This window comes from Desmodus rotundus, chromosome 3, assembly GCF_022682495.2.
Source record: "Desmodus rotundus isolate HL8 chromosome 3, HLdesRot8A.1, whole genome shotgun sequence".
Lineage (NCBI taxonomy): Eukaryota > Metazoa > Chordata > Mammalia > Chiroptera > Phyllostomidae > Desmodus > Desmodus rotundus.
This window is the reverse complement of record NC_071389.1, coordinates 196,790,275-196,817,881: the sequence shown is the minus strand read 5'-3', so window position 1 is coordinate 196,817,881 and position 27,607 is coordinate 196,790,275. Positions and strand designations below refer to the sequence as shown.

Genomic DNA, 27,607 nt, shown 5'->3' with positions numbered 1-27,607 from the left:
ACCTCAGCCTCTGGCTGAGCCGCCCACAATGCCTCCCATTCAGCCCTGTCCCTGCTGCCAGGCCTGCAGGCAGGGAGGGGGGCTCCCGCCAGCATCCAGGCAGGAACAGACGCAGCTTTTCCCTTGTGCTGCACCTCCAGGCTGGACTGGCCGTAGGAGGTGGCATGGAGGGGTGAGTCTTTGGGCCCCGGGGTGGGGGCAGGGAGACTAGAGAAGCTGAGTGGTTAAAGTCAAGCCCCTGCCCCGCTCTGGGCCTCTGGGATCTGCCTGGCCATTCTCCCAGGGTCTCCACGAAGTGGGTTCTGAGGAAGGCGGTGAGGGGGAATGTGCTGCTCCCGTGGCTAGTCCCTTGGGGGCTTGTCTGAGAACTCGGCAGCCCTCTGAGCCCTGGAAGCTTGTCCCTGGGATCTGCCCTGTCCTCCCAGTCACCCTCCCTGCCCCATCCCTGAGCATCAGTCTCCCTACAGACTGGGAAATATCATCAGCCCCAAACCCAGACCCTCAGGTCCCCACCCCAGTCCTGTCCAGCTGGTGGCACTAAGAAGAAGGGAGGACAACAGGAGCATAAATAGGAGAGAAGAGGGCCGAGCCGCGCCGGCTCACTTGTCGGGGTGGCTCTGACCAGCCACTAAGGCTCCTCAAGGCTCTCGGACCCCACAACACTCCGGCTCCAAGTCTTACCTCACAACCTGGGCCAGGCTTAAGTCCTCCCCTCTGGCTGCCAGACTGTCTTCTCGAGGTGGATGCGGCTTCTGGAGGACTGGCTGCTTCTCCCTCTGCCATCAAGCTCACGCAGGGAGGTCCAGGCCTCCCCATGGGCCCCGGAGCCTCACCACAGCCCAGGCACCGACGGGACCACCCAGTATAGCAAGGCCTCATTGAGCCAGTGCCAGACAGCCACAGGGATGTGCCAGGTCACCTCTCTAAGCCTCAGTGTCCTCCAGCATAAAATGGGGCTGACAGTGTCTGCTGCGTGTGGGGGGTGGGGAGGCTCAGAGGAATGACATCTTCCCTGGGGCCAAAGGACCAGAGCCTGGGCTCAGTGAGTGGACAACGTGGGACCTCTGCTCCTGTGAACAACGGGCTCTCCTCCTGTCTCCCAGGCCCCAAAGGGTCACCTTGGTCCTGCTGCTTTTTCTGCTGCTTCCACTGGGTCCAACTTGGCACGCAGCCGCCCAGCGCTGCCCACAGGCCTGTGTCTGTGACAACTCCAGGCGTCATGTGGCCTGCCGGCACCAGAACCTCACTGGGGTGCCTAACACTCTTCCCGAGGTCAGCAGGGTGAGGTGGGAGGGTGGGGGGTGAGGGGAGGACGGCAGGAGGACACTGCGCTGGCCTGAGAGGGTCTGCCACTGCCTGGCCAGGAGACCTTGGAAAGTAACTTTTCCCCTCTGAGCCTCAGTCTTCACGTCTGTAAAATGGGAATGATACTCAACCACAGGGAGACATGCTATTTAAAATCTTCTGTGATTGGCACCAGTAGGTGACCTGTAGGTAAATATTGAATTAATTGTAGACCCTGTGGCAGAGAACTGGGGATATATTGGGGGAATGGTCTCTGCCCTATGGAGTCAAGAACTAGTGGGTAAGAGAGGAAGTAAATGGGCAGTGACAATTCAGTGAGAAAAGTGCAAGTTGGGGATGCCCAGGTGGCTGGGGAGGAAGGCTTCCTGGGGGAGGTGTCAGGGAGCAGGCTGAAGAGAATGAGAGAAAGGTGAGGTGGAGAAGAGTCCCCGGTGAAGGAAATTAGCCAGCGGCACAGGCCATAGGACTTAGCTCAGTCTCCCTTCCTCTCTCCCCGCTTAGCGGACCCAGCGGCTGGACCTCCAGGGAAACATGCTGAAGGAGATCGCTCCAGCTGCCTTTCAGGACCTGCCCTATTTGACCCACCTGGACCTGCGCCACTGCCAGGTGGAGCTGGTAGCTGAGGGTGCCTTTCGTGGCCTGGGTCGCCTGCTTTTCCTCAACCTGGCCTCCAACCGCCTGAGTGCGCTGCCCCAGGAGGCGCTGGACGGGCTGGGCTCATTGCGGCGGCTGGAGCTGCAGGGGAACGTGCTGGAGGAGCTGCGACCTGGGACATTTGGGGCACTGGGTGCACTAGCGACACTCAACCTGGCCTACAATGCCCTCGTCTACCTGCCCCCCATGGCCTTCCAGGGGCTGGTGCGCACCCGCTGGCTGCAGCTGTCCCACAATGCGCTCAGTGTGCTGGCCCCGGAGGCCCTGGCTGGCCTGCCCGCTCTGCGCCGGCTCAGCCTGCACCACAATGAGCTGCAGGCCCTGCCCGGGCAGGCCTTGTCCCAGCCCCGCAGCCTGGCCCGTCTTGAGCTGGGCCACAACCCATTCACATACGTAGGGGAGGAGGATGGGCTGGTGCTGCCCAGTCTGCGACAGCTGATGCTGGACCACGGAGCTCTGCAGGCCCTGGACTCCAGGGCTTTTGCCCACTGCCTGCGCCTGCACACGCTGGACCTCCGTGGAAACCAGCTGGACACTCTGCCGCCGTTGCAGGGCCCAGGGCAGCTGCGCCGGCTGCGGCTGCAGGGGAACCCGCTGTGGTGTGGCTGCCAGGCCCGGCCACTGCTTGAGTGGTTGGCGCGAGCACGTGTGCTCTCGGATGGCACGTGCAGGGGGCCCCGCCGCCTGCGAGGTGAAGCCCTGGACACCCTGCGGCCCTCAGATCTGCGCTGCCCAGGCGACCTGGCAGAGGATGAAGAGGGAGAGCTGGTGGCTGTGAGGCCCCGTGCTCCTCCCGGTGCTCCCAAGGAGGAGGATGGGGCGGCCTGGACCTGCCCGCGCACCTGTGTGTGCGCCTCCGAGTCCCGGCACAGCAGCTGTGAGAGCCGAGGCCTGCGGTCCGTGCCCCGTGGCTTCCCCAACGACACCCAGCTCCTGGACCTGAGGCAGAACCACTTCCCCTTGGTGCCCCGAGCAGCCTTCCTGGGCCTGAGTCACCTGGTGTCCCTGCACCTGCAGCACTGCAACATCTCGGAGCTGGAGGCGGGCACCTTGGAGGGGCTGGGCAGCCTGCTCTACCTCTACCTCTCCGACAACCAGCTCTCAGGCCTCAGCGCTGCTGCCCTGCAAGGGGCTCCCCACCTTGGCTACCTGTACCTGAAGCGCAACCGCTTCGTGCAGGTGCCCGGCGACGCCCTGCGCACCCTGCCTCACCTCTTCTCCCTGCACCTGCAGAGTAATGCAGTGGGCCGCCTGGCACCTGGGGACCTGGCAGGCATGCAGGCCTTGCGCTGGCTCTACCTGAGTGGGAACCATATCACCCAGGTGTCCCCCGGGGCACTGGGCCCAGCTCCAGAGCTAGAAAAGCTGCATCTTGACAGGAACCAGCTGCAAGAGGTGCCCACTGGGGCCTTGGAGGGGCTGCCTGCCCTCTTGGAGCTGCAGCTCTCAGGGAACCCACTCAGGGCCCTGCGGGATGGAGCCTTCCGGCCTGTGGGCCAGTCACTGCAGCAGCTGTTCCTGAACAGCAGTGGCCTGGAGCAGGTGGGCACAGGAGGGGTGGGGGGAGGCAGCATGGCCCTGTGTGGGGATCACTCACTGAACAAACACTGCAGTGCCAGGCCCAGGGCATGAGGACCCTGAGATAAGCCACACTACGCCTGCCCTCAGGGAACCCAGGTGTGAGTGGTAGCAGGTGGAATCTGGCACCACACGGAGAGGCCTGCCAGGGAGGCACACAGGAGGGAGGACACGCGTCCACAGGGTCACCTACTGTTGTACACTTTCAGGGCAGGGCTGGAGACCCCAAGAGGCTTTGCCATTATTTGGGAGGGTTCAGGCAAAGCAGGAACCATGAACCAGGGATCCAGGTGACTTGCCAAGGGCAAGTGCTTTGGCACCAGACGAACCTACATTTCCACCGCCGCATTGCCCTTCCTGCCCAGCCACCTTGGGGGTCCCCATTTCCCTTCTGATAGGGGAGCGTGAGCCTCTCTAGTCTGACAAGAACTCACTCCTGGGCCTGGCACCTCCTTGCAGATTTCTCCCGGGGCCTTCTCGGGCCTGGGGCCCCAGCTGCAGAGCCTATACCTGCAGAAGAACCAGCTGCAGGCCCTGCCTGCCCTTCCTGGCCTCAGCCAGCTGGAGCTGGTCGACCTCAGTGGCAATCCCTTCCACTGTGACTGTGAGCTGCTCCCACTTCACAGGTGAGTACCTCCACCTGGACACCCAGCTGGGGGCCCACCAGCTGCCCTCAGTCAAGCCCCTACCATCTACCCAGGACACCATGTCTGCCTAGCTGAGCAGCTTTGGGGGCAGGGGACTGCCAGTGCCAGGTACCCTTCCTGGTGGAGCCAGCATGCACTGGCTTGGAGTGAACTTCTCTGAGCCTCAAGTCCCTCGTCCACAGAGTGGGGATGAGATCCGCTCATCCCAGTGGGGCTGGACCTAATCAATATTCGTGGGCACTTCACACGGTTACATGGGAAAGCAACGAGGACCCTGGAGTCCCGCAGACCCGGCTGAAATCCAGCGCTGTCTGCCTGTCTGACGACTGACTTGGGCCACGTGACCTCACTGTGCTGGGTCCTCATCTGTAAAGGGGACGATAGTAATCGTGTCCATCTTGTGGCAGCGGCTCGTTAAGAATTACATTGAGCCCTGGCTGGTGTGGCTCAGGGGATTGAGTGCTGGCCTGTGAACCAGAGGGTTGTAGGTTTGATTCCCAGTCAGGGCACAGGCCTGGGTTGCGGGCCAGGTCCCCAGTAGCGGGGCATGAGAGAGGCAACCACACATTGATGTTTCTCTCCCTCTCTTCCCCTCTCTAAAATAAGTAAATAAAGTATTTTAAAATATTAAAAAGAAGAAGAATCACATTGAACTAGCTACATGTATAGATTGGTTTGACCGGCGTCTGGACCGCCAGCCCTCTGTAACTGTTTATCACTATGACTACCCCCAGTTACAGAGGGGTGTGAGGTTGGAAGTGACTTGCTCAGGGTCACAACTGGTGAGCAGCCAAACCAGGGTTCCGCTCTCATGCACGAGGCCCCGCTGCCCCAGATTCTCCAGGACACCTGCCCTCTCCCCAGGAGAGCTCAGCATTGTGGGTTCCTCAAACTCTTCTCCTTAGGTGGCTCACTGGGCTGAACCTGCACGTGGGAGCCACCTGTGCCACCCCTCCCAGCGCTCATGGCCAGAGGGTGAAGGCTGCAGTTGCTGTCTTTGCAGCCTGTCCGGGTTGGGCTGCCAGGAAGGCCAAGCGGACACCCAGTGCCGGGAGAATCCGCATGAAGGGCAGACAGTGGGGAGCAGACAAGGTTAGTCACCGGGCAGGTATGGGGGAGGCCTGGGTGGGTGGATGAGGTTCCAGAACTCCGGGGGTGGCAGGGCTCTGGCTTCTCTCGGTCCCTGTCTCGTGTGGTTCTCGCTCTGGGCAATGACCGTGCTGCTCCTGCTCAGTGATGCCCGTACCCTCCTCCCCTCTCACCTGCCCTGGACTGGGCCCAGGGCCGTCTGCAATGACTCACTATGTCATGCTATTCCAACCTGTGGGGCAGTGGCCTGTCTGCTAAGCCACAGCACACCGGACCTGACACGCCCACGACATCAATCCCACCATCACTGTAATCATTGGATCGCTGTGGACAGAACCATCGTCCACCCTGATCTCAAGGGCCGGGCTCATCCCCGGGGTGGGTGGGCAGAGCGGCAGTGCTGGTGCCTCCACCGCTTCTCGGCACAGGTTGGACCCCACGCTGCGTCAGCCCATCACCCCCTGGACATTACGTTCACCATCCCGACAAATACACTCACACTTAGGAGCTTAGTTGTAGCAAAGTCTCGCAGCACATCAGAGAAGAGTGAGTGGGGTGTGGGCGCCGCTCCACGTGGGAGCCACGCTATGAGGCGAGGGGGCCACAGAGGAGCAGCTAGTCCTTACAGAGAAAATGAGAGAACAAGGGGGCACTGGGAAGGTGGGGTGAGGACCTGCATTTTGAAAATTTGGGATGCCCGGGGACCATTAGATGGTGTGTTTGTTCCCTAAGGCTGCCAGAACAAAGCACCGCAAGCTGGGCATGTTGATTATCTTGCTGTTCTGGAGGTCAAGCGTCTGAGATCAAGGCAGAGCATGCTCCCTCTGATGGCTCTGGAGGAGGGTGCTTCCTGCCCTTCCAGCTTCTGGTGGCCCCAGACACTCCTTGCCTGTGGCAGCACAATTCCAGTCTTGGCCTCTGTCTTTAGATGGTATCTCCTTGTGTCTATTTATTTATTTTTAGAGAGAGGGGAAAGGAGGGAGAAGGAGAGGGAGGGAAACATCAATGTGTGGTTGCCTCTTGCATGCCCCCAACTGGAGACCTGGCCCGAAACCCAGCCACGTGCTCTGACTGGGAATTGAACTGGCGACCCTGCAGTCCACAGGCAGATGCTCAACCCGCAGACACCACAATCAGGGCTCTCCTTATGTCTTTACATCTTCTTCTCATTACACCCTTGTGTACCCAAATTCCCCATTTTATAAGAACAGTCATATTGGATTAGGGTCATCCTAATGACCTAATTTTAACTTACCTCTGTGAAGACTATTTTTCTAAATAAGGTCCCACTCTGAGGTCTAGCCTCTTTGGAGGGACAGAATTCTACCCGTGTTCCTCGTGGAGGTAGGCTGGGAGTGAGGACGGAAGCCCTAAAAAGATCCCAAGCTGAAAGTGAGCAGCTCTGCCTTAGAAACATGACCTGGAATTAATGACAACAGCAGTGTGGGCGTCACCTGCGCTCGTGTGGCACCTACTTGCTGCCAGGCCACAGCACCAGGCTGTCCCTGTGTCAGCCCAGGGAGCCCATTGAGTAGACCTGCAGGGGGCCACCTCCAGGTCGGGGCTTTAGTTCAAAGGGAAGCCCCTTGCCCTGGCTGGTGTGGCTCAATGGATTGAGAGCCAGCCTGCGAAATAAAAGGTTGTCTATTCGATTCCCAGTCAGGGCACAAGCCTGGGTTGCGGGCCAGGTCCCCAGTAGGGGGTGTGTGGGAGGCAACCACGCATTGATGTTTCTCTCCCTTTCTCCCTCCCTTCCCATCACTCTAAAAATAAAATCCTAAATAAAAAAAGGAAGTGCCTCCCCACCCCGAAGTATGGTGGCTGTAGCCAGGAACTGGGACACTTCCGCCTATCCCAACCAGCCACCCTTTCTTGACATGAAGATATTCCACCCAAGGCCAGGCCTGGAGTTCTAGGTTTGTCGTCTTTGTTTTGTTGAAAGTGGCAGTTCTCTCCCAGGAGCACAAAGGAATTGAAGGGTAAGGGTCCTGAGCCCTGGCAGGGTATTTTAGGGGGGGGGGGTGCTACCCTTGCTGAGGCACAGGCTGGACCACACACTGCTCTCTCCCTTGAAGCCTGACCTCTAGCTTGGCGTTTGGCCCGTGGAAGATGCTTAAAAACGCTGAGTGAACAAATGAGGAGCACCGGCAGAGTGGCCCATAGAGCAGTTCCATCCCAATGCTGTCATGTTAGTCAATTTAAGCAACCAAGTCACTGGACCTTAATGAGCCTTCTTACCCTCGCAGGCCTACTGTGCAGCTGGTAAAAGCTGTGCACAGGAACCAGGGCCTGTCAGAAACAGACATTCCCTTGTTTCCCAGCCCCTCAAGCAGAGCCAAGGGGTTGGCCTGGGTGACAGGAAAGAGGTAAGGTGCAGGGGGCCCCTCAAGCATTTGGATTTGGTCTGACCGGTACCCAGGAGCCACTGTGCGGCAAGCTGCGGGGAGTGTTCTTCAGGTTGTTTCCCAGCCAGCAGCCCCACTGCCGTGGACCACCCGAGGCAGGTCGAGGCACAGGCTCATTCTGTGCCAGGAGTGGAAACACCCAGAGGTCCACACTCACAGCTGCGACAAGTCAAACTGACATTTAGGCCCCAGTAACACCAGCACTCACACTTTCCCATCACACACGCCTTTTGCCAGGCCTGTGCAGAGGGCACGAGGGACAGACAAAGATCAGGCTCGGCCTTTGGGGAACTCAGGGTCCAGGGAAGGGAGCGGCAGAATTGAAGATATGTCAGTTGCTCTGGATACCAGCACTCAGGAGACGACAGGCGACATTTATTCATCATCCTCGCCATGTGTGGACTCACTTCCTACTTGTTCCTGAGGTGGCACACAGAACACACTGCTGAAAGGAACAAACACCCAACAAACTGCATTTATTGTCTCATCGTCTGGGAGGCCAGCCCAGGGCTCGAGTGGCAGTTGAACCTGCTCCTGGGCTCTGCCCTGGGAACCGTGGAGCCTTTGCGCCCGAAGCACCCGTAGCCGACCCGCCCTCCTCCAAGGAGGGACTGAAGGCCAAAAGGCCATGCCACCGGCCCAGTTTCCCCAGAAGTGCTTCGGTCAGAACTGGACCCCCTACTAGCAAGGGAATTACTTTTACTGGGCACATTGCCCTTGACAAAGGCAGGGCTCTGTGAGCAGGCCAAGGGGCCGGAGCACAGGTGGAGACCATCTTCCTCTCCCTGGGGGCTCATGCCACCGACCTGGCCACAACCCCAGTCTGGGGTGGGGGAGTGTGAGAGAGAGGGACAGCTGTCCCTGTTTTTGGTCTTCACTGTTTCACATCTAGTTACTTTTTGGAGCATTCAGGCTGCACCAACAGGCTGCTCTCTGCACTATGTGGGGCTGCCTCACGCTTTTGGCAAAGGAGACCAGACCAAGTGCTCTGAACTGACGGAAAATCAGCTCCCCTGGGCCGCTCTCCCCATCCCTGGAATGACACCAAATCACCCAGACCCTGAGCAAACAGCACGCCATATGGCAAGCACAGGCCATGGCGCCTGACGGACCAGCTCACGGAGGCTGCTGGACTCTGGGCCAGCACGGCTGCACCCTGAGACTCTGTCTGCCCACCCAGCAGCGCGGTCCTCACCTCCAAATATCGGAGGAAAGAAAAGGGCTGAGGCCAGCAGCTTCGGCCTCAGGTTCCAGAAAGAGGAGTTCATGGAGACAGGACTGATTAGAAAGGAGTTTCAAGGGAGCCTGACTGGGAAAAACAGAAGCTGCAGTCCAGGCAACACTAGAGGAGCTGGAACAGAATCCCACAGAGGGCAGGGAAAACCCATGGGCAGGAGTGAAGGGCTTGGACAGGACAGGAGAGGGGGCCAGGAAGTGCGTCCTGTTACCCCTCTTCTCAGGATGGGGCTCCATCACACCCAGGCCAAGCTCCCCTTCCACACGCCACCCCAGCCCTCCCCAAGGTGCATGGGCTGGTGTGGTCTCCCCTCCCTAGGACCCTGGCAAGCCTCCCAGCCCAGGGAGCAGACCCTAGCTGTTCCACTGGTCCTTTTAGAAATGGGAATCAGTGCTCCTGCCACCAGAGAAAACAGGTCAAGGCCACCTCACAGGTCACTGAAACCAACATCCTGGTCACTGCTTCTCAGCTGCCTGCCAGAGATGGGTGTCTCCACGGGGCTCCCCAACCTCGCTAGGGTGCTAGGAGGAGCAGAACCCAACCTGGGAGGCAAGACGGGCCACTTGGTTGCACTTCGACAGAGGCTGACCCAGCGCCCCGCTCACCGTCCATCAGACGACTGTCTCCCCCTCGAGAGCTGCTGTAGACCTTTATTTATGTGACCTGCTCGGGCACTCCCCCCCCCCCACACACACACACTTCGCTGGCTTGTCCTGCAGTGTGATGGGACGACAGCCTCCCACCCCTGGCAACTGAGGGCTATAGTGGGTGTGGAGGGAAGCTACCGGAAGGGAGGGCTTCAGAAACTAGCTGGGAAGGGAGCCACTCGCGGGGACCCCAGGCAGTTCCAGGCACTCGGCCTTGCCAAAGAGGGCAGAGGTCACAGGGTAGGACAAAGGAGACCCTGGCTGGTCCTTCAGTGCCAGGGACCCTCAGCACCAGGCCGAATTTATGCAAAAAGGCTCAGCCTCCAAGTTAAAGTAGGGTGGTGGTGACAGAGGAGCCCTGGGCTGGTGTCCTAGGTGGCCAGGCTGGCAGCAGAGACCACTCAGTCGTCTGTCTCCTGTTTGATGTTCTCTACGGAAACAGGCAGCTCTGGACTCGGGGCCTTGTCGGGCGTGGCCGCATCCACTTGCTCCTCCTTCACACGCACAGTGATTACTGAAGAGGGCAGGCGTGGGAGGCAGAGGCGGGGGGGGGGGGGGGGGGGGGCGGAGAGAGAGAGGGAGAGAGAGAGAGACACTGCATGTAACTCTGGGAAGGGCAGGGGCTCAGGATCTGGGGAAGGAATTTCGCTTCCCACAGATGAGGGCGTCCGGATAAGGCGGGGAGAAGGTCAGGGACCCGTCACACACCCACCAGACAGGAGCTACTCAGCTCCGTTCAGATCTGGGGGTGGGTGTCTGGAAGCCCTGCAGGCCCAGGGGTCTGAGAATGGCTGCTTGGTGCCCAGAAGATTCCCTTCCATACTGACTGAGCTTTTCTGTGCCCAGGTGGGGAAAGAGAGGGGCCGCCTCTGAGCCTGGGAGCAGGCCGCCCTGCCTTGCCCTGCTGGGGCTCTTACTCTCATCAGAGACAGATGAGACCTTCTCCGTGGCCTTCAGATCGTCCTCCAGCAGGGGCTTCTTGGACCCCTGTCTCAGTGGCCGGGTCCTGGTGGGTGGTATTCTTTTCCCTTTGAATAAAAATGGAATTAAACCCAGCATTAGGGTTATATTCATGTGAGGCTTGAAGGCTGGGCTTCACCCAGCAGTTGGGACAAAGAGGAGAGGCGACAGTACCAATTTGGAGGAACTGGCCTGAACGTCTGACATCAGCCCTCAGGGCCGCGCGGCCCTGGGCTCAGACTGCTCCATCCCCTCCCATGATCTTTTTTTTTTTTTAAAGATTTTTTATTCATTTATTTTTAGAGAGGGGAAGGGAGGAACAAAGAGAGGGAGAGAAACATCAATGTGTGGTTGCCTCTTGCATCCCAGGCATGTGCCCTGACTGGGAATCGAACTGGCAACCCTTTGGTTTGCAGGCCGGCGCTCAATCCACTGAGCCACACCAGTCAGGGCCCCTCTCACACCCTTAATCCTGCTCAGGGACCCCACCCATTGGCTCTCTGTCCCATTTCGGTCATCCTCTTCTCTGTGTGGTGCCAGGTCATGGAGACTACCTTACCACCACTGGCCCGGACAGCTCTGAGTCCTCCACTCCCTGCCCCCTTCAACCCAGTGCCCCCTGAGCTGAGCCTGTGCTGGACCTGTTGAGAGTGGGGCACCACCTAGGGAAATGACGCTGAAGCTCTGTGGCCACCCTGGCTCCCACCCCTTAGGCTGGCGGCCTCAGGGAGCAGCTTCTGTTTCCGCCAGCACCCCTGACATTCACACCCAGCAGCTCACACTGCAGGGAGGCCGGTTTCTGCTGCGGGGGCCACAGGGGTGGGGTTCCTTCCCTTCTCTCTCTCTCAAACACAACGTCTCGTCTTTCTCTCGGCATCCCGATCACTGCCAGAGACTGAGACTCCCTGTGACAGATGCTCTGGGTCTCTGAAGACAGGATGACGGCCTGTGGGGCCGAAGGGCAAGGAGAAGAGATGGAGTGACTGCCATCAGTACCTAAGTGACAGCTCCCAAGCTTTGCTCCCAGGGACACAGGCCCAGCTGACGCCTGGTCCCACACCAGCCTGGGCTGCTTTACCACTTACTTTTCTTTCCAAACTGTTTCTTTTTCTTTCTCGTGGCCTCTTTGGCCTTCAGAGGTGCAGTGGGCTCTATTGTTGAAAAACAAGGACAAGAGGTGAGGAGAGACAGAGGGCAGGGGCAGAGGCACATCCCAGACCCCTGCCCACCCTCACTAGCCTCCCTTACACACGGGACACCCCAAGAAGGAAAGTTAAAGTTGGGCAATGAGAGTGGGGGAGGGTTGGGGGAGGGACTGGAGAACAGCTGTCCCTTCCCACCCTCGTCACCAGGGCTGCTCCGAGGGACCTGGGTAGTTTACCTGGGTGCATAAGGGCACGAGCATATGACAGAGTGGGCAAGATCAAGGAAGGAGCTCTGCAGGCCAGAGGGAAAGGGAGACAGAGAAGTCAGGAGCAAGGGTGGTCCAGGAGACTTCTCGATCTCATGCCAAAGAATGAGGTGGGTATGGGGCACGGGGAGGGGTCAGCAAGAAGGAAAAAGGAAAGTCAAGAGCCCCTCAGGGCTGCAAGAACCCAGACCTGTGGCCACAGGCGGCTGGAGCTGGTAGCCGGTGAGCTCGCACCAGCCCACAGGGTAGATGTCCGGGGACTCACAGTCCACCCACTGGTCATACTCGCTGTCCCAGCCATCAAAGTGGATGCTGAGGAGCCGATGCACCACCCGCTTCACTGTGGCCACGCAGATGAGCCGGGGTTCCATCAGGTCCACAGCCTCCAGCTTCATGCCCACCTTGAAGCCGTGGTTGGGGCAGTCCTGGGGAGCAGGAAGGAGGCAGTGGCCAAGCCAGCCCGCTCCCGGGCCCAGTGGGGCAGAACTGGCGGGGAGGGGGGTGCCTGTGGGGGAGGTCCCTCAGCCCCACTGTACTTTGTGCCCAAGTGCCAATCCCTGCAGGAAAGGGAGCAGTTGAACTGTTGGGTGCAGTGCCTATGTCGGGGCTGGGACTTCTCCCCGGAAGTGGCTGATCGCAGCAGTAGAGACTCCCTGACAGTGGGCAGGGCCAGTTCTGAGGCCGCCCTGGCCCCCCGCCCACACCCACCCCTGCCCTGCTCCTGGTCTCCTTACCATGTTAAAGAGTCTTGACGGAGCTGCTTTGGACTTGGTCTTCTCCAGGTAGATGTCCCAGCTGAAAGTGTGTGTCTCGTACCCTGGAGGAGCGGAAGGCGCAGATGCAGAGGGAGGAGGGGAAGCGGGAGGAGTCCAGGAAGGGGCACATGGCCAAAGGGGTGCCTGCAGCTTGGCCAGGCCACTCTTACCTTTTGGGGGTGTGAGCTCAATGTCATTCTTTTGGCAGAAGGTGGCTGGGAAGATGGCATGGGAGGAGGCGTGGTAGCAGAACCAGTCGGAGCCATCTGTGGAGGGCCCCCCATCCACAGAGATCATCAGGTAGCCATCCAGCAGAACCTGGGGGGGGGGTCGAATGGGGGAGGGAGGCAGACACAGAACATGGTGTCATGAGCTGCACCCTCCACCCCAAGGCAAGGCAGCTGCAGTGGGGACTCAAGGCTGAGGATCCAATTGGAACCAGGCACCAGCTCGCCCGAGCTGCCGCTCCAGAGCTCTCAGCAGGTCTGTAACCTGTGCTTGTGAGGTCATTGATCTTTCTCACCAGATGGCAGTCCACGCCCACAGGGACCATGTCTGTCTTTTTGCCACTGTGCTCTCAGGGGCGACAGGGGTGAGCACATGGACCCTGCCTGGAGATCGGCCGAATGGACAAATTAGCACGTCTCCCAGGAGGGCTGAGGTCATTTGCTCTTTAGGCTGCAGCAATAATGGGGGAGGTTTTTAGCAAAGCCAGTCTTGCTGTGGCTCTCGGCTAGGCCAGCACCAAAAGGAGATGGCGTGTGGCGGTGGGGAGGTCCCCAGGGAGGTGAAAGGGTAGGGCCTACGCCTGACACAAGAGCAGGTTCGGACCAGTAGGTGATCAGTAAACACCTGTCCAACATGCCTCGGACCCTGACATGAAAGCAGACGTCGAGCAGGAGCAGGTGAGTCCTCTGCTCACAAAAATCAGGTACCCAGGGGCACGCATCCCCGGGAATGTGGGAGGGCCATGGAGTGCAGGGCTCTGTACTCTCACCCTCCCCTGATAAAGCCGTACCAGAGGTCGGAGGGCCAGTCCCCGGCTCACCTTGCAGATGGTTGCCACGCAGATGTTGCCCAGATTCAGGGGGTCAATGGCCTCCAGCTTCATCCCTTCCTCAAACCAACCGCCTTCTGTGTAGACAGCTCGAACCTTAAAGGAACAGGACAGTTGGGGAATCTGGGCCTGCCCAAGTGCAGGGTCAGGGGGACAGGCCTCACCTGCCATAGACCTGGAAGGAATCGGGGAGGGCCAGGGCCCTGAGGCCTGGAATGGACCCACGGTCGAGGGGAAAAGTGCCCAAGGGCTGTGCCTCACCTTCTTGAACAGGTAAGGAACAGCATCACAGTAGATTTTCCGGAAGGTGGGATGGTGGGCCATGTCGCTGCGCTTCTCTTTTGGGAAGATGGCAGAGGGAGAGAAGGGAGTTGAAGGCTGCCAAAAGGGCCATCGCTACGCCTCCCCCAGGAACATGGTGCTGCCCGGCGTATGCTCTAAGCTGTGCCTCCGCCCCCGCCCGCCTAGACTAGGAGAGCGAACACAGCAGGCACTCTCTGCAGGAAGCACGCAGACCTAAGACCCCAGTTCTCCCCATGATAAAGGAGAAGATAGGGCCTTCCAAGCTGAGTGACCTTGGTCTCTCTGGGCCTCGGTCCTGCCACTGGCAGGGTAGAGAGGATAACCTCTCACAGAGTGTTGTCATGGGGCACAGGGGTGCTTGAACCAGGCCTTGCGGCAGCGGAGCATGGGGTCGTGCTGGCCTAGGGCTCTGCCAACCTGACAGCTTGATGCCGTGGCCGACACGTCGTGACCAACCCACAGGATGGATCAGGGGGCTCCACATGTGGCACCAGAAGTCGTCATCACTGTCGCCATCCTCATACAGGAGCCGTAGGCGACCCCCAATTACCGTGTCCACCACGGCCATGCGGGTCCGTGACACCTGGGACTTGTCCACCACCTCCAGCCGCATGCCCTGCCGAAAGGGGTACTTCATGCTCTCCACCATCTGCAATATCAGAACACAGGCCTGCTGTGGGCATGCGGGCCCTCCCTCCGCCTTCCTGTTGTGTCTCCTACAAACAAGCGGGGAACAGGGAAAGTGGGGTGCAGCCACCCCGAGCACTAAGTCAGGAAGTGAGCTCTCCCGTCTGGCAGGTCCCACCCTGGCCTCTAAGTCCTTACGGGGACAGTGAGAAGGCACACCACCTACAACATGCACACCAGAAGGCCAGTGAGCCAATCCGACGGAAGTCACAAAACCTTTCTCAGATTAAGGGAACAGGGCCCCACGGAGGCCGAATGACTTGCCCAGAGTTGCTCTCATGAGTGTGGAGCTGAGCCTTGAACCTGGTCCCAGTCTCCAGGCTTGTGCTCTTCAAGGGATGTGCACTCTGATCCGAAAGGTACCCCACACTGCCTTCTCCCTCTGGCCCCCTGCTGATGGCCCCCACAAGCCTCCTGTCCAGAGAACAGGGTCCCCTTGGCTTCCATACGCCTCATTCCAGGTCTGGCCTCACTGGGCTGCGGCTCTGAATGGCTGTCCTACCACCTAAGTAGCAATGCCTGCCATCAAACATAGCAAGGGGACAGGGACTCCAAGAGGCTCACGAGCTGCTCTAGAGAGCCCCGATGGCAGGCATGCATGAGGGGGTAGGGGCTTCTCTGTTTGCTGTGACTTTGGTGAGGATCGGCACTGCACACTGCAGGGCGTTCCCAGCCCTGGGGCCCTGCTGGTGCAGGGAGAACCAGCCTCAGCCTGGCCTAGGGGGGAATGAGCTATGGATTTTATATTCTACCTGAAAGGGGAATGTCTCAGAGTCACAACACTGCCACCAGGAATAGCTGACACAGTCCTTTACCACAGACCCTCCGCCTCAACTCAGGGCTAGAACCACCACCCCAACACGGATGGCATGTGGCCCGCCCACTTGCCCACTTAGGAGAGTGAGAGACGCAGGGGAGGCTAGGGTGGGGCCGCTCTGGACTGCCTCCCCACCCAGCCACTCTGGCCAGCCTCTCTAGACACAGTCCCTTCCTCTGCACCCACCCAGCGCAGCCTGCAACCCAACATGACCTTACTGCCCATGTTCATGGTCACACCGGAATGTGAGCTCTCCAACGACAAAAGCTAGTTTAGGTGTGATTCCTGTCTATGGTCTCAGTCCGGAGCACAGAGAACTGGACATATAATTAGTGGTCAACTCATGATTTTTCTCAACAATGAACAAACACAGGTGACCTTGGCTGATGGGTCATTAATTCAAAACATTTCACTAAGCACTAACCATACTGCAGGCATCAAAGGGAACAGTTTGAGGTTTCCTCCACAAACCTCGTCCCTCTTATCCTCCCCAGCCTTAGTCTTCACAGGCAGCTGATGGACAGTTAATGTAAACCCACCGGCTGGTTCATGTGGAACCCTGCTCTGCCACCCAGAATCACACTCTCTTTAATTTAGGCAGAAAAGAGGCCACCCTGACACCCATAGTGGCCTGCACCATCACAGCCATCTGCCTCATCTAAGACAAGGGCCAGCTGAGAAAGAGTAAACCAATCCTCTTCAATAGCAAACCTGTCAACTGTGCAAGGCACTATGGGAAATGTAGGTGGAAAAAAGCTTAGTTTTGTTGGAAATATGAAAAAATAATTAACAACATATAAAGACATAAATAGCAAAGGAGTAGTACCTACTGAGTTCAAATAAGGGAAAGATCATTACTTAGGGGAAAAAATTCCGAGAATGCCTTTTTGAGGTGCCTGAAATGACCCCTTGCTGAAGGCCTGCTCTCCACCAGCTAAGGCCCTGGCGGCCACCTTTACACCTGGTGTCTAGTGCCTTGGTAAGATGGCCCCATCTTCCACTCCATCCTTGTTTTCCAATGCTGGCTTCCATACCACCCACACCCTAACTATCAAGGTCAAATTCAAGTCCCCCTTTCTCTATGAAGCCTTCCTTGATACCTGCTCTCCCTGAGGTCACAAAGCCAGTTCAACTTCGTATCACGGCAGCACCTGCCCTGCATCCCCCCGCACACTGCTTGACACCCCGGCACCTAGGGGAGTGGGCCCACAGCAGATCTGGCACATAGAGTGCGAGAGACTCAGGCTTCACTGCACACCCTTGGGATTCCTTTGAATTTTTAAAACCATGTGTATGACTTTTTAGGTTAAAGAACTAAATATGTTTTTTAAAAGATTTTGTTTATTTTTAGAGAGGGAAAGGGAGCGAGAAAGAGAGGGAGAGAAACATCAATGTTTCTTTTAATGTGCCTTTCATGCCCCCCCTAAAAGGGACCTGGCCTGCAACCCAGGCATGTGCCCTGACTGGGATCGAACGAGTGACCCTCTGCTTTGCGGGCTGGCATGCAATCCACTGAGCCACACCAGCCAGGGCAGAAGTAAGTTTTAAAAATTAAAGTTAAAAGTCATACACGTGACTCTGAAGCACATCCCTGGTTCAGAACCGAGGCTAGTTTACAATTATTCCTTTCCTCTGCCGGCCTGGGGAGTCCTGGGCGGCAGGCCTGTGTTCCCACAGTGCCTTGTACACAAGTACTTAATAGTAAAATCTATCGAATGAACCCCCCTGAAAAATGCTGAGAGCCAGGGAGGGCTCTGGAAGAGCAAATGGCAGACGCCACAGCGTGGTCAGTGCAGCTGGCTCGGACTCCGGGTGGGGCGGAGGCCGGCACCAGGCTGGGAAGGCGGCAGGGACTGCCATCCTTCCTTGAGAAACATAGAGCCCTACAGACTGTTAAACAAGGGGTCTCAGGAAGAACAATCCACTGAGTAGCAGGAAGCACATAAAATGGGAGGGAGCCCTGGCTGGGTAGCCAAGTTGGTTACAGCATCATCCCAACACACCAAGGTTGCAAGTTCAATCCCCGGTTAGGGCATACAAGAGTCAACCAATAAAAAGATAAATAAGTGGAACAACAAAAACTGGTATTTCTCTCTCTCTTTCTAAAAACTTTTCTTTTTAAATGGGAGGAAGGAGATCAATTGGGAGACCCACAGGGCTCACTGCCAAACCTTGATGTGGAAATCCACAGGAAGCGTCCTGGAGCCCACCAACCGTGTCATGAGGTAGCCCTTCCAGTCCGTGAACTTGGCATGGATGGCTGTGGGACAAGAAGATCCCTGGTTACATGCTGACAACACTCCCACCGACAGAGGGCGCCAGAGCCACTTATTTCTGCCTTTTCTGGCCAGCAATCACCTCATCCTATAAGAACTCAGTTTCAAGCCCTGGAGCTGCCACAGAGCCTCTGGGACAGAGGAGGCAAGTGGGTTCTGTTCTGGCCCAGCCTAAGACAGAGGATGGCCCTTCTCCCAAGGGCCCCGCAAAAACCAGCACAGCGAGCCTTCTCATCAACTCACTGCGAGGGGGCACCAGGATCTTGCTGTTGATGGCACACCAGCCGATGGGATGGACATCCACGGTCCCCAGGTTGCACCAGAAGTCATGGCTAGCATCATTTTCAAAGCCCTCATACCGCAGCAGTACTCGGTACCCTGCAAGGAGGAAAAGCCCCGGCGAAGGGAGGTGGGCCAGGGAGAGATATGCCCTTAGGCCTTCCTCCTTCGCCAGCCTACCCCGGACGCCCCGCTGCCTACTCCAGAACTCCTTCCACGCACTGTGGTCTCTGCTGTCCACAAGAGTCGCAGCCAAGACAAACCCATGCCACTAACTTGGAAAGCAGCGTGGCATAGTGGGGAGAATCAATTTTCTATAGCATGATTATTCCTGGAATAAACTGAAAAAATGGGGGTTTTCATATTCACCAAGCTCTGTGGTCCCCTCTAAGGTAGGCAAGAGTTGCAAGGAGCCAGAAACTCCAGCAGATGGGTTTTTTTTGTTTTGTTTTACGAGAAGCCAATTTCTGCCTACAGCGCTGCCTGCCCATCTGGAGACGCTGCTCTCCCGACCCCAACCCTGCTTTCGCCAGAGGAACACCCACCTGCGGCCTGGATGACAGAGGCGATCCAGTACACCCGGCTGGGGAGCACAGCGTCACTGTTGAGCACCTCCACCTTCATCCCCTTCATCACATCCTCCCACTGGTCATAGAGCGGGACCTGGGTGGGGATGAGAATCCAAGGGAAACGGTGAGCTGCCTGGACTGGCAGAGAAGAGCGCCGGCCCATGGCTTCCGGGGTCACTGTGGCCTGCGCCTTTTCACATCGCTCACTGCGTGTGGAAAGCCAGGCACGGGACGAGGTGAAGAGAAGAGCACAATGAGCCTGCTGCCCTTCAAGAGCAGAGTCAGACAGCCCTGAATGCTGCGTCTGGAGCACATCACACCTGTGCCAGCCTGCGGGACACTTAACAGTTGCTAGTGCTCACCAGGTGCCAAATATTCCCCCCTTCAACTGCCACTCAAATCTGGGCAGTAAGGACCACGACCCCTGGTCTCAGCCATCACCATGCCAGCTCTCACAGCTGTCCACCCACACATTACTCCTAGAATGTTCTGCCTCCACCTCCGCCTGGTCCCCTCCTCCTGTTAAAAGTGTCCCAACAGTAATGGACCATTTTTTGGGTGCCTTCCCAATAACTAACCCTCACTTTGCTGCCAATGGCACCTTGATTCTCCTTTGTGGAAATTCACCTTTTCTTCATTTTCAGCCCTAGATTAAGCCAATGAGGGTATCCTGTCCCATCTCCCTGGCCACAGAGATTGGGTTCATCACAGAGCCTAGAGGCGGTTATACCACCCAGGCACAAGGGCAGGCTTTTCACAGAGCAAAGGAATCAGGTGTGTTAAATTAAATGCAAGTGGGATGGTATCTACCCTGCAGTGAAAACGCCGATGCTGGGAGTGCTAGAGAACGCAGGGCAACCAAGAGGTCCCCCAACTGGGAAGGACATGCACCTTCACCAGGAATTCAGAGAGGAGTAAGGGGCCGCGCTGGGGCCGGCTTTTCACTGCTCAGGGCACCCTGACAAGGTCAGGAGCAGCTCAGGAAGGAGAGGCTAGGAGATGGGTTTACTCTGGTGTGAGGACTCCAGGAATAAGAGGCCTCATCCTGGGTTTCCTGGGCTTGAAAGACAACATAAGACCCCCGCTCTAGGCCTCGCTCCTTGCCCGCAGACCACCGCAGGCTACAGGTGCTGCAGGTTCAGTACCTCCACGCCCAGCCCGGCCCTCAGGTGTTTCTCAATGACGGGGGGACAGGGAGCCTTTTGCAGAAGTGGGCTCCAGGAGGTGACCACCTCGGCCTCCTCGGGACCAAGAGGCCCAGGGTAGTTCAGAAGCGCCAAGCGTTCAAAGGGAAAACATGAAAAATGGGAAGAAAGCAAAGGATTTCAGATTTGGCTCTCAGACATAAACCCGCATGAAGTGCCATTATGTAAACAACAAAGTGGGGACCCCAGAGGGGAAACACAGTGCCAGAAGCCCTCAATGGGGGCTGGCGAGAGGACTTTTGAAAAGAAGTGAACAGAAAAGTAAACAAGAGTGGCAGAGCCAGGCTTCGACCCCCCAGCCCCCACCGCCGCTCTCTCCCGGTGCCAGGTGCCAATGTGATGTCCAGCCTGGAACGATGCCCGTGGGGCAGCTGGGTGAGATGGGTGGTGAGCACCTGGGTCCCCGGCTCTCCCCCCCCCCCCCCCAGGGGCACTCACATGTTTAAAGCAGCTGACAGGAGCAGCCTTGTAGCTGTGATCCTTCAGAAACTTGCCCCAGTCGAAACCCAAGACCAGCGCTGTAGAGCAGAAAGGAAGGGGTGAACAGAGTGCGGGTTAGGAGCTCAAGCAGCAGCCACTCTGGGAACCTGGCCCTGAGGAGCCTGGAGAAGAAGGTCCCTTCCCCAACAGAGCAGCATCTGATCCCAAGCACACGGGGAGGCCACCTGTCCCCATACCTGCTCCACTAGTGACCATCAGGACCTTATACAAAGGCTGCCAGACTCTCAGGAGCAGAGGAAATATTCAGAAGGAAATGTCTGACCTTTCTTCCCCCCCAAAAAAAGAAATTGACAGACTCTTGACCTTAAATTCCTCAGACCTCCCCTGACCTTTCATTGGCTGTGGCCCATCTACATGGGTGGGAGGTCACACACCTAGGCGCCTCCGACTCCTGCCTGCAGAGCTGTTTCAGCCAGAAACTCAGACCACCTACAGCAGAGGTGCTTCGTGCCTATATTTAATTTGCTCAGAAGTTGCTACACACTCAGAAAGTAAGTTTCCTTTTCTTATCCCATCACCTCTCCAACTAGGTATGGTTTTCCACTGCCCCCAGGAAACAAAAACCACAGAGCGAAAATCAATGCAAAACAGAGGCTGATCCTTGGCTTCTGAATTATCAGTGGGGTCCCACCATTTCAGGGTGACTGAAGGGGTTTTTCTGGAGTAATTTCCACAATACCTACCAGGCGAGGATGATACAACCCGCAGTAGGCCTGGGCCAGGGCACTTCCTAGCTGGCCATGTTTCCCCCCTCACCCCTAGGGAGGGCACCTCACCCCGACCCCCACCAGTCCTGAGCACAGTCCTGCGCCCACTCACCGTCTTGCCCTGTAGGTGTCCCATCAGCCAGCTGTCCTGTCCCTTGCGAGTGCAGAAAGGCTCCGATTTTGGCAGACCAGGCTGCTTTGTGCAGGACCTTGGCTTTTTTGGTTGGTGGTTTTCCCTGAGGGGAGGAGGGCTGTGTGTAGCCTATTGGCTAAGAACCCAGCTCTAGATTTGGGCGGTCTAGCTTTAAATCTAGACAAGGGTCCAGTTAAACTCTTTGGGGCTTCATTTCTTCATTTGTAAATCAAGGTGATACTAATAACAATGCCTAGCTCAGAGGAGGGTTGCAAGGATGCTAGTTAATCGAAGAGCCTGGCACTGAATGAGGGCTTAGCCACTGTTCAGTGGGGAGGGACTGGGGGGAGGGCGCAGGCAACAGAACAGTAGAGTAGAGGACACCTGTTCCATCTTTTAGACCTTTGCCTCCTCCAGGCACCCTTTCCTAGCGGCTTGCACTCTCAGCCACTACTTACCCCTGCACGTCTACAGATTTATGGCAGAGAATGGGTTTCAGTGGCATCTGTGAACTGAACCAGGAGGCAACATTCTGTTTACACAGGAGTGTTCTGAGAGGGTCCCTGCTCAACGGGGTCCTCTCCCAATGTTGAAGGACACCGACCTGGTCTGTAATTTGCAACTTAACCACCAATCAGAAAGGTCTGGAGAATTTATTAGAGACCAGTGAAGTTGAAATGTAGGCTTCGAACCTACACAGACAGGGGATCAAATCCTGGCTCTTCAATTGTATGTGTACCTATGAAGAAGTTGCTAAACATCTTTGACCCTTTAAAATAGGACTTTTTAGAAATTCATGTTTTAGTGACTACTGGTTAGACTGCGTGCCAAGCCCTTCGTAAGCACCCCAAACTGCAGCTACTAACAATATCATCAGCTCACAGAGGAAGGACTTTCCTGGGCCTTGACTACGATGCAGAAAATGAGGGAAACAACAGTAATTGTCTCATGAAGATGAGAAAGTGAATGAAGCGCTGAGAATAAGACCAGGCTCACTGACTTTCAGCAAATCGGAGCCGAGGGCCTCAAGCTTTGCTGCACATTTGGATAGCCTGGGGAACTCTCCAACGCCCATGTCCAAGGCTCACTCCGTCCCCATTAAGTCAGAATCTTGGGGAATAAGACCCAAGCACCAATATTTTTAAAACCTTCCAGGTGACTGCAACGTGCAGTCAAATCTGAAAACCAGTGTTGCGAACAGCGGCCACAGCTGGCACGAAACAACACGAGGCCTGGCACCTGAGATGAGCATCCAGCCCCATGCTGCTGCCCTCGGCCCTCAGAGCCGCCCGGATCAGTCTTCTTCCTCTCTGGGCCCCAGCACACTTATCAGTTCATATGCGGGTTAGACAACATATCGGAGCCCCTCCCTTTCTAAAAGTCCTGCAAGTGTTGGACGGGTGGCTCATTGGGTGGCACATCGTCCTGTACACCAGAAAGGCTGCAGGTTCAATTCCTGATCCGGGCACGTATGGGAGGCAACTGATCAATGTTTCTTTCTCCCTTCCTCTCTAAAGCTAATAAACATACCCTCAGGTGAGGATTAAAATAAATATAGAAATTAATTAATTCTATGAATGTCAATATTAACTAGAGATTGGTGAGGTTTTCTGGATGGCTGCCTATGACATGGGGTCAGAGACGAGGCATCAACTGTCTCAACCCCCTGTGGCTGATGAATTTGTGGCTGGTTCCCAGCTTCCTTTCAGAACTATAAAAGTGTGATGGAAGGACCAAGGGTGTCAGACTCCCAAGAGGTTCTTGTTTAAAACTTACTGAACACATCAGACTCTGAGGGGTGAGGGCAGGAAATGAAGCTCCAGAAATCTGCAATTTAATGAGCTCCATAAATAGATTCCTTTGCCCTCTAAAGTTTGAGATCACAATAAGTACCAGGAAATTTAGACCCTCGCATGGATGCAAGCAAGGTCTTTCCCAGGCCCTCTTGGCCCCTTGCCATCAGTTAGTGGGTTGCTCCTGTCTCAGCACCCCGGGCCCCAGGAAGGGTCTCCCCAAGTGACTGCCTCTCACCTGTAATCTAGCCAAGATACTGGCTTTCTTGGAGTTGGAGGAGTAGCTTCTGGAACAGGAGACACTGCAGAATCTCTTGGTCTTGGAGAAGAAGGCTTCCCTTGTACCCACGATACCACACATCTCACAGACAGCTGGGAAGAGAACTTGGCACGTGACTCACCTGAGACGGTCACCCCACATCAAACAAAATGACGGGCCTGGCGAAACCGGGGCCCCGCATTAACCAAGCAAGTCCTGAATTCCTCAATCTATTTCACCTAAGATAAGCTGCTTGGCACCTCTTGGCCATGTGTCAACAGCGAAAATCCACAAGGAAACACGTGGATATTTGGAGTTTGCAGAGGACAACGAGAAGAAAAAAGTGCCCAAGTCACAATGTCTATGAGTCTATTTTCTTCTCATCTATAAAAAGACTGAACTAGATCAGTGTTTCAACCTTGACTTCACATTAGAATCACTTGGGGAGCTTTAAAAAAACGTCCAAGCCAGAGATTCTAATGTCTGGCCAGGATCGAGACCTCTTGGACTAGACAGTCTCTACTGGGTCTTTATACTTGTAAAGTTCTAAGATTCTAAGAGAAAATTAGAAGACAGAAGGAAGATAAAAGAAAGGTGAGAGAAGAAAGGATGAGTAGAAAGGAAATACGATTCAACTGGCAAAGAGTCTTAGATAATTTTTCTAAATGGTTTAGGCACCAGGGAACAGCAATGTCCTTGCAGACCGTCTAGCCTGCCTTTCACCGGCAGTCCACATGCTGGAGACCTTGACACTGGTCCAGCAGCTGTCCAAGCATCACATCTCTGAAGCCAACTGGCTTCCAGATATTCCATGGGGATTCTTATCTGCCCACCCCCACCCTAATCCTCTTACCCAGGGGACTCTGTATTTCCCTTCCTGTCACTTTCAACCCACAAGCTGTTTCTTGTCATTTCCCGGAAAGTAATCAGAATACTTTAGGTGTCCTATCTTCTCAACATCCAGGCTTAAAAATCCACCAGTTATTCACACAAATGTAGAAGTAGCACCATATTAATGAGTAGCATCTAATATGTGCTGTGAGTAAAATTAGTTGTATGAAAGAATGAATGAAATCACGATTTGAAATCCGACTGCAGCAGAGGAAATGACCCTTGGGCATACTTGGATGCTGTCTAAGAAGTCCTCAGATATCGGATCCCTTACATTTAAGATCAAACAGCCCGTGACACCTGGACGCCTCTGCCCACATGGCCTATATTCCCCTCCTCCCTCTTAGCCTCTTGAAACCTCCCCATCTTCAAGGACACTCTGAAGGCACCTGGCTCAGAACCACTGCCTTCCAAGGAGCGAGGAGTCCCAGGGCTGAGCAAATGCAGAGGGGAGGTGGGCAGCTCCCCTGCTTCCCTCTCCTCATTTTCTGCTTCACTTGACTCCTCGAGATAGGAGCTGCTTTCGCTGCCCGCGCTGCTGTTGTAACTCCGGAAACTGTCGTAGCCACCAAAGAGCTCTAAGTCATCATCTTCCTCTTCTTCCTCCATTGGTTCTGAAGAAGGAATCTCCTAGTGCAAGAAAGAATGACACAAACCAGGCAGGAATCACAGTTGGCTTAGTGCATGGGGAAGGCGGCTACGGAACTGCTATCAGAGCCCTTTCTAGTTCTTGGTCAACACTTTCGGGCAAAATGGCAGGCAGAATCAAATGCCCCTTTGCAGACACCAGAACCATTGCTCTTGTCCATACACGTCTCAAGCAAAATTCAACAGAACAGCTTAACACGACAGAGAGAACATGTTTTAGGAATTAACAAAGCTCCTAAGTGATGCTATTTTAACATTATTCAAGTAGAATACAATGATATGAAAATATCTGAAGTGAGGTGCCTCATGAAGGATTTCTGGAAAAGATACACACATCGGCCCTCTGTACCAAGGGGTTCCACATTTGTGGAAAGAACATATCAGTATGTGGGAGGATGTGTGTAGGTTACATGCAACCACGACGCTATATTATATAAGGGACTTGAGCAGCTACAGATTTTGGCGCCTGTGGAGGGTCCTGGAACCAATCTCCCAGATACAGAGGGACAACCGTACAAGCATACCTTGTTTATTGCGCTTTGCTTTATTGCCCTCCAGATACTGCAATTTTTACTAGGCGCTACCAGCAAAAAGATTACAACTCACTTTATTGCAGTGGTCTGGAACTGAACTTATTAGAAATTCATTCTTCCCCTTCCGGCATGTGTACACCAACATAATCTCAACCCCAAAACAATTTAAGTTAGAGAAAAGCTAATTTGGGACCCAGACTGCCGTAAGAAGGATTTGGAAGGCAGAAGACACACTGGTTTATAGCATAGTGGTATGTACCACAGCTAAGGACTTAGCTCTGATCCGAACTAGATGGGGGTCCTAGGGCAAGTCATTTAACCTCTCTGGGCCCCAAGTTTCTCATCTATAAAACAATAAAAATACGTGGCTCACAGAATGTGAGATGTAAATGAGATACTGTGTATAAATCTACCTAGTATGAAGTGGAAAAGGTGTGAAGAGTTTGGGCTCTGGGCCAGGGCTCAAATACCATCTCTAGTTTTTACTAGCTGTATGATCTGCAGTACATCAATCTTCCAGTGCCTCAGTTTCCCCATCTGTAAATAAGGATAATACCACCTATTTCACAGGCTTTGGGAGGAAAAGTAAGGGTTAATACAGATAAAGCACTGGGAACAGTGACTTGTATATAATAAGAGTTCAGTAAATGTTGGCAATTATCACTGGTTCAAAGCATGGCATTTCAAACAGATTTGTTTGAATCCTGGCTCTGTTTCCGGCAGTGATAGCTCTAAGAGTGTGAGCTATTATTCTTATTTTCTACTTTATCATTACTCTCCTTTACCATTGTAGAATTGTTGAGCAATTCCATTTTATATTTGCAACTACACATGCAAATGTGCCAGAAAAGAAACTGAATTCAAATACAAGGTGACCAGAAGCCAAACGATTGAAGAGTAAGAGGGTTCCAGGGTGAGGTAGCGTAGGAACAGCCTAACTGGTCAAGCCCGGGAGCCTGCCGGGCTTAGTGCCCGCCCCCCGGCACTTCACAGCTGGGTGAACCTCCTGCAGTCTCACCACCTGGCTAAGCCTCAGCTACTTTATCCATAAAAACGAAACAGTAACACAGGATTGCTGAGTACGCTGGGAGAGAATGCACGTGAACGCTCTACACACGGAGTGTTTATTAAACTTTAATCTCCCTTCACGTCACACCAGGATGTGACAGGCCTCACAATCCCCAAAGAACACGACCACGCGACAGGAAGGACGAAAAGATTCGAGAGCTCTCAGATCTCCAACCGAGCTCCCCTCCCCCAGACCAGGCAGGCTGTTCCTCCTACAACTACTCGCCAGTGGTCGACCCAGCACGATCGGGCCAAAAGGCAACACCAATCGCGCCTGGCCCACTTCAGCCTCAGTTTACCCATCCTTCCCTCCACCCTAAAGGCGTCGCTAAAATGCCCAAAGAAGGGTCCCGCGAGCTAGGCTCTCGGAGTTCCCTCTCCCGGACACCGTAAGTCCTCCCCATCTCACCTCCACTCCCCGGGGTTTCTCCATGAGACCTAACACAATTTCAACAGTCACCAAGCGCAGGAAGCCATATTGGCTTCGCCGCTTTCCCCCAGGACGCTCATTGGCCACTTTCCAGAGCCACAAGCCAATCGTGATTCAGGACAGAGGAAAAGCCGGTACCGCCCTCGCCTGTGTCCCTCCTATCCTTGGGGCGGGGAAGCCACCTACCTTGTGGGACTTGTAGTTCTCCTGTGGGTGGGTGTGGAGGGGGTGTTACTATAGCGACGGGAAAAGTCCCAGGGCACTGGTTTAACGGGGGCTCCTACAGTTTGTTATTTTTAATAGTTCATTTTTACTGTATTTTCCATGACCATTTATGCCCCTCCTGCAGGCGGTTTTCATCTCTCGAAGTCAACTTCTTCCCCGTCACCCAGATCCCACTCTGCATGAAATCAATTATTGAGTACTTGCCATCGTCAGGTACTGTTCCAGGCCTCAACAATAACCTCGCATTCTTCCTGATGAGAAAGTTAAGGTGCTCTTGGGCCCAGATGCCTAGCAGAGAGATTCATTTCCAGTTGAGGTAGAAACTGGAATATTCTCATGCCCAATACTATAAATGGGCCAGATGTTTGAATCATGCAACTCTGCCCCTATATCACCATTTCCCGAATAAAACCCTCAAGTATGAGGCTCTCTGCCTCATTCCGTTTGGATTTCCCACAGCCTCCTTACCCGCTCCAATTTCTAGGTGCTGTCATGGAGCTTTAGGGACATCTCAAATCCAGGGACGTCCATCCCTTAA

At 55.3% G+C, this 27,607-nt stretch overlaps 2 protein-coding genes across 2 annotated transcripts; one reads left to right on the top strand and one right to left on the bottom strand.

The window, feature by feature from the left end:
• The first annotated feature begins 99 nt into the window (after window positions 1–99).
• CHADL (chondroadherin like) lies at window positions 100–10,471 on the top strand. The gene is made up of 6 exons (XM_024579371.4): window positions 100–172; window positions 1,104–1,272; window positions 1,807–3,501; window positions 3,997–4,163; window positions 5,090–5,276; window positions 10,409–10,471. The coding sequence occupies exons 1-6, from the start codon at window positions 165–167 to the stop codon at window positions 10,433–10,435; spliced, it is 2,253 nt and encodes a 750-aa protein (XP_024435139.2). The 5' UTR covers window positions 100–164; the 3' UTR covers window positions 10,436–10,471.
• Window positions 9,548–26,923, bottom strand: L3MBTL2 (L3MBTL histone methyl-lysine binding protein 2). Its single transcript, XM_053919616.2, has 17 exons — window positions 26,824–26,923; window positions 24,555–24,795; window positions 23,254–23,387; window positions 21,202–21,325; window positions 20,320–20,399; window positions 18,653–18,770; window positions 18,072–18,206; window positions 17,724–17,812; window positions 14,466–14,697; window positions 14,007–14,083; window positions 13,737–13,841; window positions 12,859–13,006; window positions 12,668–12,750; window positions 12,124–12,358; window positions 11,608–11,673; window positions 10,480–10,590; window positions 9,548–10,076 (listed from the first exon to the last, which is right to left on the bottom strand). Exons 1-17 carry the CDS (start codon window positions 26,845–26,847, stop codon window positions 9,964–9,966), a joined length of 2,115 nt encoding a protein of 704 aa, XP_053775591.1. The 5' UTR covers window positions 26,848–26,923; the 3' UTR covers window positions 9,548–9,963.
• Window positions 26,924–27,607: the final 684 nt, after the last annotated feature.

Excerpts from the sequence above, each read along its gene's own strand:
- L3MBTL2 (XM_053919616.2), bottom strand. The coding sequence starts at position 26,847 with ATGGAGAAACCCCGGGGAGTGGAG. Across the intron at positions 23,388-24,554 it reads AGGCAGTGGTTCTGAGCCAG|CTGTCTGTGAGATGTGTGGT; the intron begins GTGCCTTCAGAG and ends TTCTCTTCCCAG. Across the intron at positions 12,359-12,667 it reads CGTCAAGACTCTTTAACATG|GACTGCCCCAACCACGGCTT; the intron begins GTAAGGAGACCA and ends CCTGCTCCCCAG.
- CHADL (XM_024579371.4), top strand. Across the intron at positions 4,164-5,089 it reads GAGCTGCTCCCACTTCACAG|GTGGCTCACTGGGCTGAACC; the intron begins GTGAGTACCTCC and ends TCTTCTCCTTAG. Across the intron at positions 5,277-10,408 it reads GACAGTGGGGAGCAGACAAG|GTGGGGAAAGAGAGGGGCCG; the intron begins GTTAGTCACCGG and ends TTCTGTGCCCAG.